This window comes from Cuculus canorus, chromosome 14 (assembly GCF_017976375.1).
Source record: "Cuculus canorus isolate bCucCan1 chromosome 14, bCucCan1.pri, whole genome shotgun sequence".
Lineage (NCBI taxonomy): Eukaryota > Metazoa > Chordata > Aves > Cuculiformes > Cuculidae > Cuculus > Cuculus canorus.
Window position 1 is genome coordinate 15,356,858 of NC_071414.1, and position 14,818 is coordinate 15,371,675.

Below are 14,818 nucleotides of genomic sequence, written 5' to 3' on the forward strand. Positions count from 1 at the left end.
ACAGATTCTTAGACCGGTACTTTGTTCATGTGGCTTGAGGAGAAGTCCTTTTGGTTCAGGGTTGTACCTTTTGTCCTTTCTTGTCAAGTTGGGGAAATGATGCTTGATTTTGCTCTAATAAACAATTCACCTGGTTTCCTCTCTGCATTCTAATTGCTCTCTAGAGAGCACTAAAGTGTGCTTAAGCATATTGTAACTGTTTACTCACAACGTCTGCTGTGTGTGCGGTAACGCAAAATGTTCGATCTCTGCCCTGTCGCTGCAGGCTGGCATGATTCGCACAGACAAGGATGAGTTCTTCATTGAACCTCTGGAGAAGGGGGCCCAAGAGGAGGAGGAGGGAGGAGGCAGAACGCATGTGGTCTATCGCAGAGCTGCTGCCAAGAAGCAGCTTCCTACTGAGAATACGGATACCCTGTATAAAGGTAAGGGAGAGATGTTAATTCCAGCTGATGTATAAAGTGGAGCTGAAGGCATGTAGCCAATGTGTTCTGCTATCTTTGTCTCTTTTATCCTTGGAGATGGAAAAGTGTTCTTCTCTTTCTGTGGATGAAAAGGTGGGGAAGGAGTTGAAGGCTTTACATGGAGTAAGCAAGCACTGCAGCAGCCAAAGCCATCTCCAGGATGGTGGGGCTGTGCGTGCTTTAAGGAGTTCCCTTGGCTCTGGACACAGCCACCATAAAGTCGTGCATCCCATTGGGTCCCTGGGTCAGAGCAGAGGAAGGGGATGGTGGATGGAACATTGTAAGAGGTGCCTGTGTGTGCTGGGGACAGGTGATAGTCCTGGCTTTGCAAAGGCCGTGTTGGAAGGCTGCAGCAGGGACACCAAGACTGATGTGGTACACAGGCTTCTCATTGGCGGTGTGTTTCCCAGGCTGGATTTAGTCCTGACAGGGCAGCAGTGGTATCTTCTGATATGAAAACCAACTTTGTTGATTTATTCGTTTCCCAGTGTGGAATATAACATACTCAGTATGTTATAGACAGTGATAGAATAAGAGAAGCTAAACGTGAACGCCCGTTCTCTGTAGTATTTTCTCTTTCTCTAACTGCTTGGATGTTGCACCTTTTTTGCTGAATAATTAAGGGATGCAGATCTGGTAAGTGGATGTTTGGACAGCTGACTTTAACAGTGTGATTAACTGGGTCGTTTGAATGGAAGCGACAAAACAGCTACATTTTTCTTCCAAATGTGTGTACCAAACTGCAGCTATTTGCCACTCATAGCCTAGTATTGTCTTATTTCGGCATAAGTTTTGAAGTATAATGCAGTGTGTTAGATTGTCGTTTTTAGAAACCTCCTCAGTGACCCCCATCCCCTGCTATGCTACCTTAATAATTTTCAAAAGACAAAGAGTGTGGTACCTGTCGTAAAAACTCTACCATCAGTCTTGCACATAGCAATCCCCAGAAAACACTTGAAGGAACAGATAGTCACAGTGATGGAGCGCTGAAATTAGGACCAAGCGAACAGTAGAAATTTCTCAGTGTTGAAGCTGGAAAGGGGAGGAAAAAAGAAAGCAAGGAATAGCATTTAACTAACATTTATTTTCCACTTTGGCCATGAAAATGACCCAGGAATCTTGTGAATGATGCAGTGCAGTGTTGGGCTCTTCTGATTGTCTTTGTACTCATTCTGAAACAGAGCTGAGGGATGGGGGCATCCAAGTGCCACAGTTCCAGAATCACAGGAAGTAAGTTGCTCCATTAGTAGATGTTTATAAAATTATCACAATGTTGGAAAATATCAGCCAGTCACTGTATTTCCTCTTAAACAAAAGAGACTTGATTTTATTCACACCTTATGGCAGTATTTTTGGTTTTGGATGGTAAATATTCCTCAGGAGTAGGAGTCTGGTACACAGAAAAGCGTAAATTGTAGATCAGCTCCAGTTATTGGCATGCGGTACCTGCTAGAGGAAGAACAGTATCTGAAAACACCTCTCGGAGACGCAGCGCCGCACTGCGTGGCTTCTCGTGGAGCTGGCGACCAACCTGCGCGTGGGTTCCTGCCGTGACCAGCAGCAAAGCTACGTGTGATGCCACTGGACACCTGCCCGTCACCTCACCTGCGCTGTGCGCTCGCGTAAGGATGGAAGTTTGTAGGCTGTGGTACAATGGTACAAAATGACAATAGCCATCAGCCAGTGCTGGGGGTTCAAAAGCAAAGGCAAGGCTGAAAGCTTGCAGGCAACGCTGAGGAGTAGCATTGACTGTGTCTGGAACAGCTGGTGCTGATGATAGGCAGGAATAGTTGTGATTTTTCATGTTTCAAATTTTAAAGTAAGGAAAAAATCCTGAGAGTAGTACATTCCCTTCCACCCACCATCTTTTGATTTGTTAATTTGATTAAGGATTAGTTTTATTTTGGAAAAAAATCTCCGCTATGCTGTACAGGTATTTTTCCATGAATTTCTCTTTGCCTTTAAAAAAAAAAAAAGTGAATGGCCCTTCCAAAACTGGTCTGTTCTGCTCTACTTTTCATTAAACCTGTCTTCCCCCTTCCGATTTGCCCTAGGCAACAGCAATGGAAAGGGCATACTTTCAAAAACTGTAATTTTATTTTCCAGTTTCTTTTTTGCTAGAATGCATCTAGTTTTGTTTAACAAATGTCAAAATATTTAGTGACTGGGTGTTGATAAGCACACTGTGCTGCATGTTTCCATAGTGCTTTAAATGAATCAATGGGCTTATTTAGGTGATAAATACTTGGTAGGGCACTTTCATTGTGCTCTATCTGTCTTGAAAAAAAAGAGGTAAACCAAGAAAACTCCCCTTCTTCTACTATCCCTGGGGACAACTGCATTGTTGCCAAGTCCGATTAATTTACATGTGTTGAAATATAACACTTGGACTATTTTTAAAGGTCCAGCCCCCGGGAATGTTGTGAATATATGCTGTTTTTTTGTTTTCCTTGAGGTAAGCTTCTGGCTCTCTTAACTGTGGATAAAAACTTTATAGATTTTGACTGTATAAATCTTTTCAAGTAATGAGTAACACAAAGTCTATAGTAGTCCATAATTTTGAAGACAGCGTCTTTCAAAATCCCGTGATATGTTAATTTAATCCCATGATTTGGGAGGGGATTGTGACTCATAATTTTTGAATGTTTGGTTTTGGATAGAAAGATATGCGTTCTGTCTAAACACTCCTATCTCTGGCACTCTTTATACAAGAAATAGGACAAGCTGTTCTCTCCCCAGTGAAACAGGAGGTGAAGGAATTGAAAGCTCCATGAACTTGGAGTTGGGTAGGTCAGTCGTAGTTTCAAGGACTTGGGGCTTGCGCTGGGCAGCGGTCATGCTGGGCCTCACACAGCACAAGGGCTTTGGGATTGACTCCCACAGCTGGTGGGTCTCTTAGGATGCCGCTATTAAGGAAGTCTTTCCAGGTTGTCCCTTACAGAAGTGGGGCTGGGTCTGTGGAGCAGAAGATCCCAGCTGGGCACAGGGGAACTCCTACAGTGCAGGGCACAGGACTAATGCCATGCTAGGAGGGTTCTTCACACCTCCCATCTCCATGCAGAAGTGAAGAGCTCTTCATGCCCAGCATGCTGCCTGAGTGGCTGCTCGTGTTTAGCCATGTGAGACTTTGGGGGCAAACTTGCTCTAACCACAGTTATTCTGGTAATGCATCTACATGGGAACGTGGTCTTCTAAACACACTTATTCTGGGTGGTGGTTTGTTGAAGAGCTCAATACCCTGAGTCAACGTGTACGTCCCCATGGCTGTCTGGGCAGAGAGCTCCAACATGGAGCTGCAGGACAGCAAGAGAGAGACCCCAAAAGACACCTAGGACTAATGGAAGGTCTGTTGATTGTTGTGAGGGTGGATTCGTGCATAAAGAAAAAAACCAAATTCATTTTCCCAACTGTGGAAGAAAATTCTAGATTATGTTAACGGGTACAGTGAGGTGGGCCTGACAGCAGGGTTTTTCTAGCATTTTGCATATGCTATTATCAGTCTTTTGTATGGTAGTAAGGGAAATAGAGATTTTATTCCATCTGTTTAAAGATACGAACAAACAAAAGACAACCTCCTAAGCCCTGGAGAGATCAAGGTATGCATCTTCTTTGATAAAGGCTCTGCCGACGTGCTGGAGTTTAGGAAGTGGCATGTGCTGGGAGAGAACAGGCATGAAATGAGCAGCAGAGCTGTAGTCTGATTTCAGACCGTGCTGGGTTTGCTTTTGTGTTTATATAAAACTCTATCAGAATATAAGGAAAAGTAAATACTCATTTTGGCAGCCCGAATCATTGTGTTGTGACTGGTGTAGGGTTATCTGGTGTTTGTGACAATGTGCAGGGAGTAAAGAGTCCAATATTCCTATCTGGATTTCCCTTCTCAAACAAAACTATTTGTTAATGTACTGGAGCAATGTAAGCATCATATTTTAAGCAAGTCATAGTCTGCAATAGAGTAGTACTGTTGAAGTCTGTGTGAGCTTACTACAAATTAGGCTAATTGTTTTGGAAAGAGAAATGTTTTCATGCAGTGGTTGATATATTGCAGGTATGGTGGGAATAAACCCTATTTTCTTTGGCAACTACTTTTACTACTTGCATGAGTATAATAATTTATCTTCCTCTAGATAAAAATAAGCAGCATGTTGAAAATATTTTAGTATTTCCAGTTGAATTCCTTCTTAAAAAGATGAGAAATATTGCTTGACAGCAGGCAAATTTCCTGTGCAATAGAATTAGGATTAAATAGGCAAGCTAGAGGAGGTTGGTTTTATCCTTGGAACTGCTGGATTTTTGCTTAGATGTTGTTTATGTGTTAGGTGAAGAGACGGTAAGTATTTAATTAATGGTTATGATGAGGTCTGGAAAAGCAGCTTGATTTTTTTGTGTCAAAAGACAACCTGATAATCAGGCTTGTAAGCTTTATATCACATTTCCTCATCTTAAATTGTTCTGTCTGTTATGTTGATCAGCTGAGAGGGAATTATTATACTAAAACTTCCTTAAAGTTTGCTTTCTCTCTCAAAATCATTGTCAGATATGCTGCTCTGAGTTTTATTGTGTTGCTTTGCTGATGAGAAACAGAAACTCAACTTTAGTTGACAGTTTTATTTACTGTGCAGATGAAAGATGACCTTAGCCAAGAACAGTTTATTACTGAGGAAGACAGCAAGGTAGCTCTCCAAATGTGCTTAAGCCAGGCAGATTGTTGTTTCCTTAACTGCTGATTAAATCCCTTGGAATGGCCAAGCCCAATCTGACATAAGTCCCATCATGAATATACTTGTGGCTGATGAGATGGACAGGCTGACAGCCTCTGCTGGAGATGCGTGATCCCTTCCCACAGCAATTTTTTGCGTGTGGTGATACCTTCAGAGGGGCGGTGGCTTGGCACTGAAAGACGTGATCATTTTTTGTAACCCTTTGATGTATTTCCTGGGGCAAACCTCGTCTTTTGCTTTATGGTTTTAAATTCTACTGCTATTTTATTTCACCATCAATAAACACATACCAAGGAGATAAAAGGACAGAATTAAGTTGCTATTTCTACTCAACAGAGGCAACCATCTCCATTCTGACAGATACTCAAACCTCATCAGAGCAGAGCTGCTCCACAGTCCTGTTATTGGCATCTCCTGCCCCTCCGTAGTGTGAAAGGACAAAAGCCTTTCTTCCTCCTCATGCTGATGGAACGTTAGGCCATACTGAGGGACTGGGAGACAGTTCAGCAGGAGAGAAATCCATGTTGATAGAAGCTGAAATAACCAAGCACTGGAAGATGTTGCAAAAGATAAGGAAGTTAAAAATATTATGAAGTTGTAACAACTCAGTTGCTGGAGCTTTGCAGGTTTCTAAGATGATATTTCAGAGGAAGACTCCTCCATCATGGTCCATCAAACTGTCAATGCCATTGATTTACTAATGTATTTAAATTACTTTTTAGAAACCAACGTGCATCTGGTGTATATTTTACTGGATTGCCTGAAATGCCACTCAGATTGGCTGCAGGCTGGCTGGTTGCCATTCTAATTTACAGAAACTTTCCTGGTTACCTTTGCAAAGGAACAGTTCCTTCAGGAAACAGAAGTGTCTCCAAGTTCAATCAATATTTCCTCTCAGCATGTACTCCTGCTGATTAATTACTGTTCCCTTATTTTTGCAGTCAGTAAGGCACTGATGACAATATTTTTTGTCTCCTTCCTACATCATCTGTGCATGATAAATACATCTGTCTTTCTCCTGTCTTGGGTTTTCTCTGAATTTCACATTGCAGATTCATGGGGCTTTTTGGGGGGGAGGGGGGGAAGAGAAAGATTGAGAACTCAGTTGCAATTCAGCTTTTGAATAAGAAGCAAGGTTATGCACTCATGAAAAAAAGTCTCCAGGGAGTGGTGTTAGGCCATTGCATGTCATCCTTCCCAACCATAGGCACAGCTTGATGAAGCTGATCTTTGCTAGCACAGGCAAATAGGACTCGCAGCAATTTTAATATGAAACTTTAGGATAAATCTAAGGGTTTCTATTTTTATAACAGTGCAATAAATCACCTGGGAGGATTAGGTGAATACTAATGAACAATGCTCTTGCATATGCTTGGTGTAATGGAATTTTCTACCGTAGTCCTGCCCAGCAGGTGGCCTTGGCTGGGCTACAGAATGGTCTCAGGTAAAAATTCAACCTGTCCTGTACTTCTGAGACAGTCAGTTTTCTTTTGCCTAGAAATAAAATTATAATGAAGATAATGGGACTGTGTGCTTTCATGGTGTGGGGGGAAGGGAAGTGCTCATGTAACCAAAGTTGCGTGGTGATGCGTATGTGTATCAGGACCACAGGAGAGCTGTGTGGGCTACTATTACCATGAGCTTGTTTGAATTTTTGAGTGCTTTGGAGAGTGGATTGCATCTTCAAAGTTTTTTTTTTTGCTTTTAATTAAAAACCATCTCCTTCTCCCAGATGCTAAAAATTGTTTTTAGAATGTTTGAACATGCGCATTAAATACTTTCTCATTATTATTTTTTCTTGATGTCAAATGCTGAAGTCATTGCAGCACAGTTTTGTTTTGCTGGGAACAGAAATCCTTGCATAGATAAGCCAAGTTAGTGGGGCAGCACGGGGCAACGCAGAGCTGCACGGCGATGCTGTGGCTGGGATGGGGCAGGGAGAGGCTGAGAAGGAGCTGCCGCATGGGCCGGCTCTGTTGGGGATTCCCGGTGCTGAGCTTTTGTCTTCCTTTCCCATAAACTCCACAAAATTGCAGTCATTCCTGTAATAAACTGTCACAAAATATGGAATACAGGAACATAATAATATGTAAAGAAGCTCAGTTTCTCTGTTTGTCCCTGCGGTTCTCATTAGATAGTTTGAGCTCCATGTAGTTTTCGAGGGAATACTTAAGTACATGCTTAGCTTTAAGTTGAACTGGTATCAGTGGGATTCAGAAATGTACCTTGGGCTGAATGGTTTTGGTTTTGAATGGAGGTGGAGTCCTGTTTCAGTTGTGAGGCAAGTTACCAGAGTGACTTGCTTCCATTTAGATATGCATGAATTAAAGGTGAAGAACTGAATTATTTGTGCTTATTTAAATGTCACTGATTTGCTTGTATCGCCAGCTAAAGTAAAAATAAAATTAATTTCATACTCAACCCATGAGTTAATTTTAGACTCTCTATTGAATTTAGACACAAACGTTGCTAAATATAGCAAAATGATAATACAGGTGATATTGGTCTATAAAACAATAATTTCCAGTTCTCCTACAAATACTCCTACAAAATTGTGAGAAACCCTGAGGAAAGAATGGGGAAAGCGCTCAGTTTATTTTTCACATTTTTCTATCAATTCAGCACTGGAGGTGTGTGTGAAACGAAGCTTGATTAATCACTTGTTTGTTTATGTTTAGTCAACACTTGTTTGTTTGTCGATCGTTTATAGAGACAAAACATTTTAGAATAGGTTTCATTAAGTTTTGGTTTTATTCTTCCTTATAATACCCATTGATCTCACAGTCCTTAATGAATTTAGCCTCGCGATCTCCTGGGAGGAAAGCGAGAACAAAATATTTGCCTTTTGGACGAGAATAACATAAACCGTGTTTTTCCTGAGAGCCGATTGAGTTTCTTGCTGGTAATGGCCGAGTATAAGAGCAGAGTCCGTCAGAGCAGCAGTTCATAAGTCAGACGTTGCGTTCGGAGCCCAGGCGGGTGCTTGCGCGTGCGAGTGTGGGCAGCCGCCCACAGGCATGTGAGGAGTTTGTGCTTATGAAAATGTATGTGCACACCCACATGGTTTTTGCAGTTTCACATTCACTGGTGAGTTTTTCCACAACGTGTCATCCTATTGGGGTTTGTTTATTTACAAGCAGTGTTCATGTTGTCCAACCTGCTGAGAAAGACAGAGGATGGCAATGATCCAGTGGGTTCTGATGTCTCTGCCAGGCGTAAAGGGGGAGAAACTTGTTCACAGAAAGACCTTAACATTCCATCTTGACAAACTGAAAGTGTTCTGCAACTCATATCTCCGTTTAGGAAATGGATTCTGGAACTGAGAATTTAAAAATATGGGTAGCGTGTACTGTTTGCTGTTTTGTACCATGAGATTCAAACTCTGTGTTTAATAACAATACACAAAATAGCATCTGGTATGCATCACGAAAATAAGCTCTAGTAGAAAATGCCGATAAACATTTTCTGTTTAAAATGTTTTCTGACTAAAAGTGGTATAAATTTTGCCTGCTGTCCATGATAATGATGATAAAGTGGTTTGATCAGGCAAAAAGCTCCAGGCATCATCAAATGAAAGCAATGGGCAAGCCCAGAGTTGCGAGGGAGATGGATATCCTTCAGACATCTAAATTTCTGTCATTTCTTGCAAAAGAAGAGCCAGATGTGAGGCCTTGTGAAGTGGCCCAAGGATTAAAAATGTATTCCAGCTGGTTCTGACTATCCTCAGCTGTGTGAAATCTGCTCCTCGGTGGCTGAACCGCTGGGAAGTGCTGTTTGCTGCTGGTATCTCAGTGCTTGCAGAAGGGGCACTGGGAGGTCCATGTGGAAGCCTGGACAGCTAATGCCTGGGCTGAAGGGCTGTCTTCTTTAGCTGATGTGCATATGGTAGGTTATGCAGGATAGAATGCACTTAATCACTGCGTTATGTGCTGTTCCATTTAAAGGCTGTTCTTCCCACTGCCTTAAACCCACCTCCCAGTATAGCTATGACTGCTTGTCCTACCTCCCTTCCCTGTTGCAATCACACGTCACGTGTGGCTCGGTGAGATGCCGGAGTGCTGGGGGAGCTTAACAGTGCGGACAACCACTGCTTGCCGCTACTCCCTACTGGGAAAGAGAGGATACAGAGCATTTCACCTGCCTTTTGTAGACAGGTTGAGAGGGCGATGCAGCTCTCTGGGCCTGATCCTTCCCCTGGTGTGTGCAGGTACAGTGATGAGCAGGGAAGCATGTGCTTCTCTTATGCTTATGTTTTTAACAAAGCATGTGTTACGCTCTGCAGGAGACTGGGGAGTACACCTGCAGGAACCCGGTGGTTGGTATGAATTAGGTGCGCGGTCTACAGAGCCTTGGTTTATAGCTCGAGCTAATAATTTCCTGTAGCTGTTTTGTAACTCTTGATTACTTATTTGTGTGCTCTGTGTTTTGAACTCCCTAAGCAATGCTTGAGGCTGCCTGGACTTTTTAGGTAAAAATAACTTTCACTTGAAAAGCAAGCAACAGCAGTGCTAACTTTCATTTCAGCTAGTGCAGGTCTCCTTTCCCCTGTGCTTTCCTGGAATTATAAAAGGCAAGAGGAGCTCAGCCCAGGAAAAGTACAGTAAAATTTCTGATTTCTGTTGCATTGAACCTGCATTTTGATACAGGAGTAAATGAATTCCTTTTCTACAGAGCAGAAACACTGTTTTGAAACAGTGGGATATGTAAGTGGGATAAAGGAGTAGCAGAAACTAAGTTACAGCAAAGTATGAGCACGAACTCTAATTTTTCTAAATGATCATATTACAAATTATTTGTAATTATTTTTTGAAATATTTCATCCCTAACTATGTATGGCACAGTTGGTGATGGTTTGAATTTCATTTTCGTACAAACCTCAGCTGTCGCGTTACCTAACATTTGCATGTTAGATTTAAAACGTTCTGTCTGCAGCACTGACTTGGGTCACGATGTACTTTTAAGCCAAACAATGATTATTTTGTTAATACAGAGGCATCTTCTTGGATTGGAACCATTTCTGTTAAAGGCCCACAGGTGAGCAGTAGCTCCTTAACTGCTTCGCTGGCTTACCGTAGCATCCCGGACATTGTGTGATGCTCTTGCTTGGTTTGAACTGTGCAGCACACTCACATCCTGATACTCTATTGCTGAAACTCTACTTTTGTGATGAGAACATCTCTTGCTGGCCACACAACCCCTCTCCCTGCTGCTGTCATTTGAGCTGCAAAGGGATGCAGTGCCCAGCTGGAAGCTACTGGATGGTCCAACACCGCCAGGGCAGGCAAGCGAATCACTGCGGTGCTTTCCTTATTGCCCATGGAGGACCTGCTCTCCACTGGCTGTGTGTCTCGAAAGAGACCCACTCAGAGAGTGGCATCTGGTTTTGTTGTCCACTTGTCCCATTCCCATGCAAAAGGTAAAGTCTCTTGCAGACCAAGAGGTTCCTCTTTTACTGTGTGATTTTGCATGGCTCTTGAAACCACACTGCTTGTTAAACAGTTAAATACCATTTATTTTTCAGCAGGCTCTTTGATTAAAAGCCTGGTATGCATCTTTGCTCATCCTTTTATCTGTGAGTTTCTGTGCAGTCACTTAGTTGTTCCAGCTCTCTCTGTGTGTGCTCGGACCATCTGGCACAGCTCTCCTGCCCAGCGATGCGTAGTGCTTTCAGGGGGAAAAATTATTACCCACAATCTGGGTGGCGAGGGTGTTAGGGATTGGTTTGATTTCGACTCCAGAGCTGGCAGTTCCACAGGCAGGTAGTTCTTCAGAGAAGAAGGTTCCTCAGCAGCCCTTTGCAGTACTGCCTGATGGATGTGCGAGGAAAGGCAGCCAGAATTCCCAAGTGGCGGGGAGGAGTTGGGAGCAGTGGTCCTTGGCGGCTCAGCCTCCGCAGTCCCTCGTTGCTGGCTCGCTCGGAGGCTGTCGCGCTGCAGGAGCTGCACGGGGCTAAGGATCACTTTCTTCAGCACTGCTGGGCTTCAGACAGTTGTCCTTGGAACAAAATTCATTTCCCTGGGCTTCGCTCCTTCTTTGCAGGGTTTGGCTGCCACAAACTGCCAGTTTTAAAAGAAACATGGCCTTTTTCTTTTTTTGCCAGTAACCCGAATATTTTAACGTTACTTCAACAATCGCTGCTTTTTAAACACTGGAGAATTTTATTTATAAAACATTTGAGGAAGGATTCTTTTCTCCAAAGAAAGAGTTGCACATAAGACACGCTCAGTCCTAAAACTAACCTGGAATAAAAGCCTAATAGTGGTTTCTATGAACTGCCACATGTGGGAATTTTTAAAACTTATAACCTAGACAGGAATCTGTGCACTTTCTGACCACGTCTGTTTGCCTGTCAGGGGATTTTTTTTTCCTGTTGTAGATGTAGAGACGTATTACGGTTGTTGAAGGTGTTTGCTGACTGTGGATGGTGAGAAACACTGAGAAAATGGTTTATGCCTGATCAGCTGCCCCTGAAATACCCATCCTTGTGTCTTCTTTCCAAAACCACCTTGCACTCATAGCAAGGAAGTCAGCAGAGAAAACTTCCCTTGGTGGGGCAGGGATTTTTTTTTTCAACTTTTAAAGAAATATGAGCCATAGTTTTTGTTTTCTCTGATTTTTTTATTTTATTTTTTTATGAAGAATTTTTTTTCTTTGGAATGAATGGGCAATGTGGTTTAAAGTGACATGGGGTTCTAAATGGATCTTTGGATGTGGGAAGTGATGACATTTGGCAAACATTTTTCTTCCGTAGGTCAGCAAACTCGGGCTGCTTCGTGGGAAAGCATCTGGTTTGACTGGTAGCAACTGCAACTAAACAGTGACATGAGAAATTCCCCTCCACTGACTATTAATATACATGAAATTAATAGGCACTGAAAATTGTATCTTATGAGCTGTGTTTTCTGTTGCTGAGTGGGCAGCAATCCCGTTTGTCTAATTCACTAGGTCATAGTGTTCAGAGTGCATTCATCCTACTGGGTTCCTTTCAAGGGTTTTCCTTTTTTGAGAGCAACTGTTATTTATAGTAATGAACATATCACAGTCATTAATATCTTTCTCCCCGTGGAATAGTGCAGAGGTTTGATCCCCATTTTACAGACACATCTGCATCTCGGTGCTCTTGTACCATTTATTCATGTTGAAGAGGGGTATGCCAAACTCTAGGTGTTTGGGGCTTGAGTATATTTCTTCAGTGGCTTTTAAAGCAGATTTCTTTTCAATACATCAAAAAATGGATTTAATGGTGGCTGAGGAGTCTGTTCTTTCAGCTTAAATGATCTGTTATCTAAAGTCATAGATTAAATCTGGGCTTGAATCCTTGTTCACATGTTTGCTAGCCATTCTTCCACCCAGTTGAACTGAGCCTTTTTCCAATCCTTGTTACGGAAGTGCTGAGTAAAGATTAAAAATCATGGATTTTTAACTTTATATTCTACTTGCAAGCTGAAGGGATTTTTTTTTTTTGCTTTGTTTTTCTTCAAGCAGAATCTCTGGAGACTTGTTAAACTATGAAATGGTTAGAAAAAGGCAGCCCAAAGGCTCTAGCTAGGGGTATTAAACGTCCTAGGCAGCCTTGAAACGCTGCTCAGTTTCCTGTGTAAAATCTAACAAAGGGGAAAAATCTGATTTTGGGTTAACATAAGATGACTCGAATATAATTTCTAAATTTCTGGTTATTTTTCTTGAATCTCCCAATTATAAATGTGCAGAGAAATGGATGGTATTGACACTTCCATGGCAACCCGTTGCAGCGTTTCAGATATTGACCTGCAGGTCATAGATTACTGAAGCAGAATTTTTTAGAAGACTGGCAAAATCCGTGAGTCTGCTGCAAAATGTACAGACAACAGCATAGCAACAAAATGTCGAGGAGAAAACACAGGCTTTGCAATAAAATCTGAGCTGAAAGTTAAGCGGAAGTTTTGTTTGACTGTCAGTAACAGCAAGTGACAGCCCGGAGGGGTTGGTTGCTGCTATTTTTTGGCTGTGGATCTGGTTTGCATTTGTGGCTGGATGTGTGATAGAGGTGGGATGGTTGTGGAAATGATGTAGCAACTCTTATTACGCTTATAATAGAGATGCTAACAGGCTTCAAGAGAGCCTCAGCTGGCTGTCTTCGTGCTACTGTTACACTGGCTGTTGGTGGTGATGATAGGATGTAGGTGGGAAGGGCGCACAGCCTGAATTAGTTGAGCCGTTGATCTACGTGGAGGTATTTACTGGTCCATAATAACTGGTTGCCTGCTGTTCGATTTGGGACCCCCTTATCAGACATTCTGAAGAGAATTAAATGATCTTCCATGCTGTTGAAAGCGTGGGCAAAGGGCAGAGCGTTCCTTGCAAGAAAAACGGGTGCATCTAAGCTCTGAGGATTTGCAGCAGATAGGATTGATTGCACTGGTAGGATTTACTGTCTCACATCAAACAACTGTCTCTGAAGTGATGGCGGGGGCATTTCCAGGAATCTCTAGGAGAAAGAATCCCAGAGCTAAAGGGCCACATTTCTTCCTTAAGATTTGTTTCTTTTCAATTTTTCAAAGTTTTTAAAGGAGAGTTTGGAGTCTTTGCAATGTGAAATAGAACCGTACTCCCAGCAAATAAATTACTGTGTCTCTTTCAAAATCCCCGTAGGCAATGCGTGTTATGTGATAGCTAATTCTCACAGACCTTATATGAATGCATTTTCTGGGAACTGCCTTTGTAATAATAAATTAGTCGTTGACAAGTGGGTAGGGTTCAGCCAAGCCATGCACTTGATGCCGTTCACACTGATTTTAATGGAAAGGTTCCCAGTGAGTTTAGTGGGGGCAGACCCAGTGCAAGGCTGTGGGAAACTAATTCAGGCAAATTCAGCCACCCAAAGTATCTTTGTCTGCTTTTGCTTTGTCTGTTTTGCTTAATTTTGTTACTTCTGGGTTTCATAATATACTTTGAGATCCATTTGAATACATTGAAACTAATGTGTAAGTTGAAGTTAAGAGTTGAGCATTGTGAGTATGATCCATGTATTCCCAATGATGGAGTGTATCTATAGACATGATGGAGTTGACCTGGTGTTCCTACTGAAGCCACATCACACAATTCTGCACTCTTTGACAACTCTTCTGTGTCTGTTGAGAGACTGCAGCATCTTTCATTGTTCAGGAAACATTACCGGAGACCCTTGGAAAAGATTCTTATTTTTCTTACTGTTTTACCACTGTATTCCATGCATGGATTGTATGATTTTATGTGCTCTTTTACAAATGTTGCAGTTGCAACCAATGTGTTTCCCTCACATAGCGTTGTCATAAGGCCGTGTGCTATACACATTAATGTAATTTGCTCGGCATTTGGGCAGAGTCTTTTTCTGCTTCGGCAGCTTGGCCACCATGGGGTGATTTTTTTTTCTCCCCAGTTACATCTTGTCGATACTCTTCCTCCTCTCAAGAAACACATTATTAGTTTCAACCAGTTCGACCAATTTGCTGTTAATGATTCTGATAAGAAGCTTCCAGATCATAAGCCACCAAGTTATATATCTTGGGCTTTCAGAGCAAGCTGCTCTTTTTCTTTTTAATGAGTCTTTCTTCCTTTCACCTGGTCAGGTCCGCCTTCCTCCAGTGTTTGTTACAGATGCATTCAGAGCTGGGA

At 42.2% G+C, this 14,818-nt stretch overlaps 1 protein-coding gene across 2 annotated transcripts in view; it reads left to right on the forward strand.

Annotated features, from left to right (window-relative positions):
- Positions 1–14,818, forward strand: part of ADAMTS2 (ADAM metallopeptidase with thrombospondin type 1 motif 2) — a 179,823-nt gene that overhangs the window by 65,782 nt on the left and 99,223 nt on the right. For both annotated transcript variants that reach the window (XM_054079224.1, XM_054079223.1), the window contains exon 3: positions 266–425. In XM_054079224.1, the coding sequence (XP_053935199.1) occupies positions 266–425 (160 nt within the window). The remainder of the gene's footprint in view (positions 1–265; positions 426–14,818) is intronic.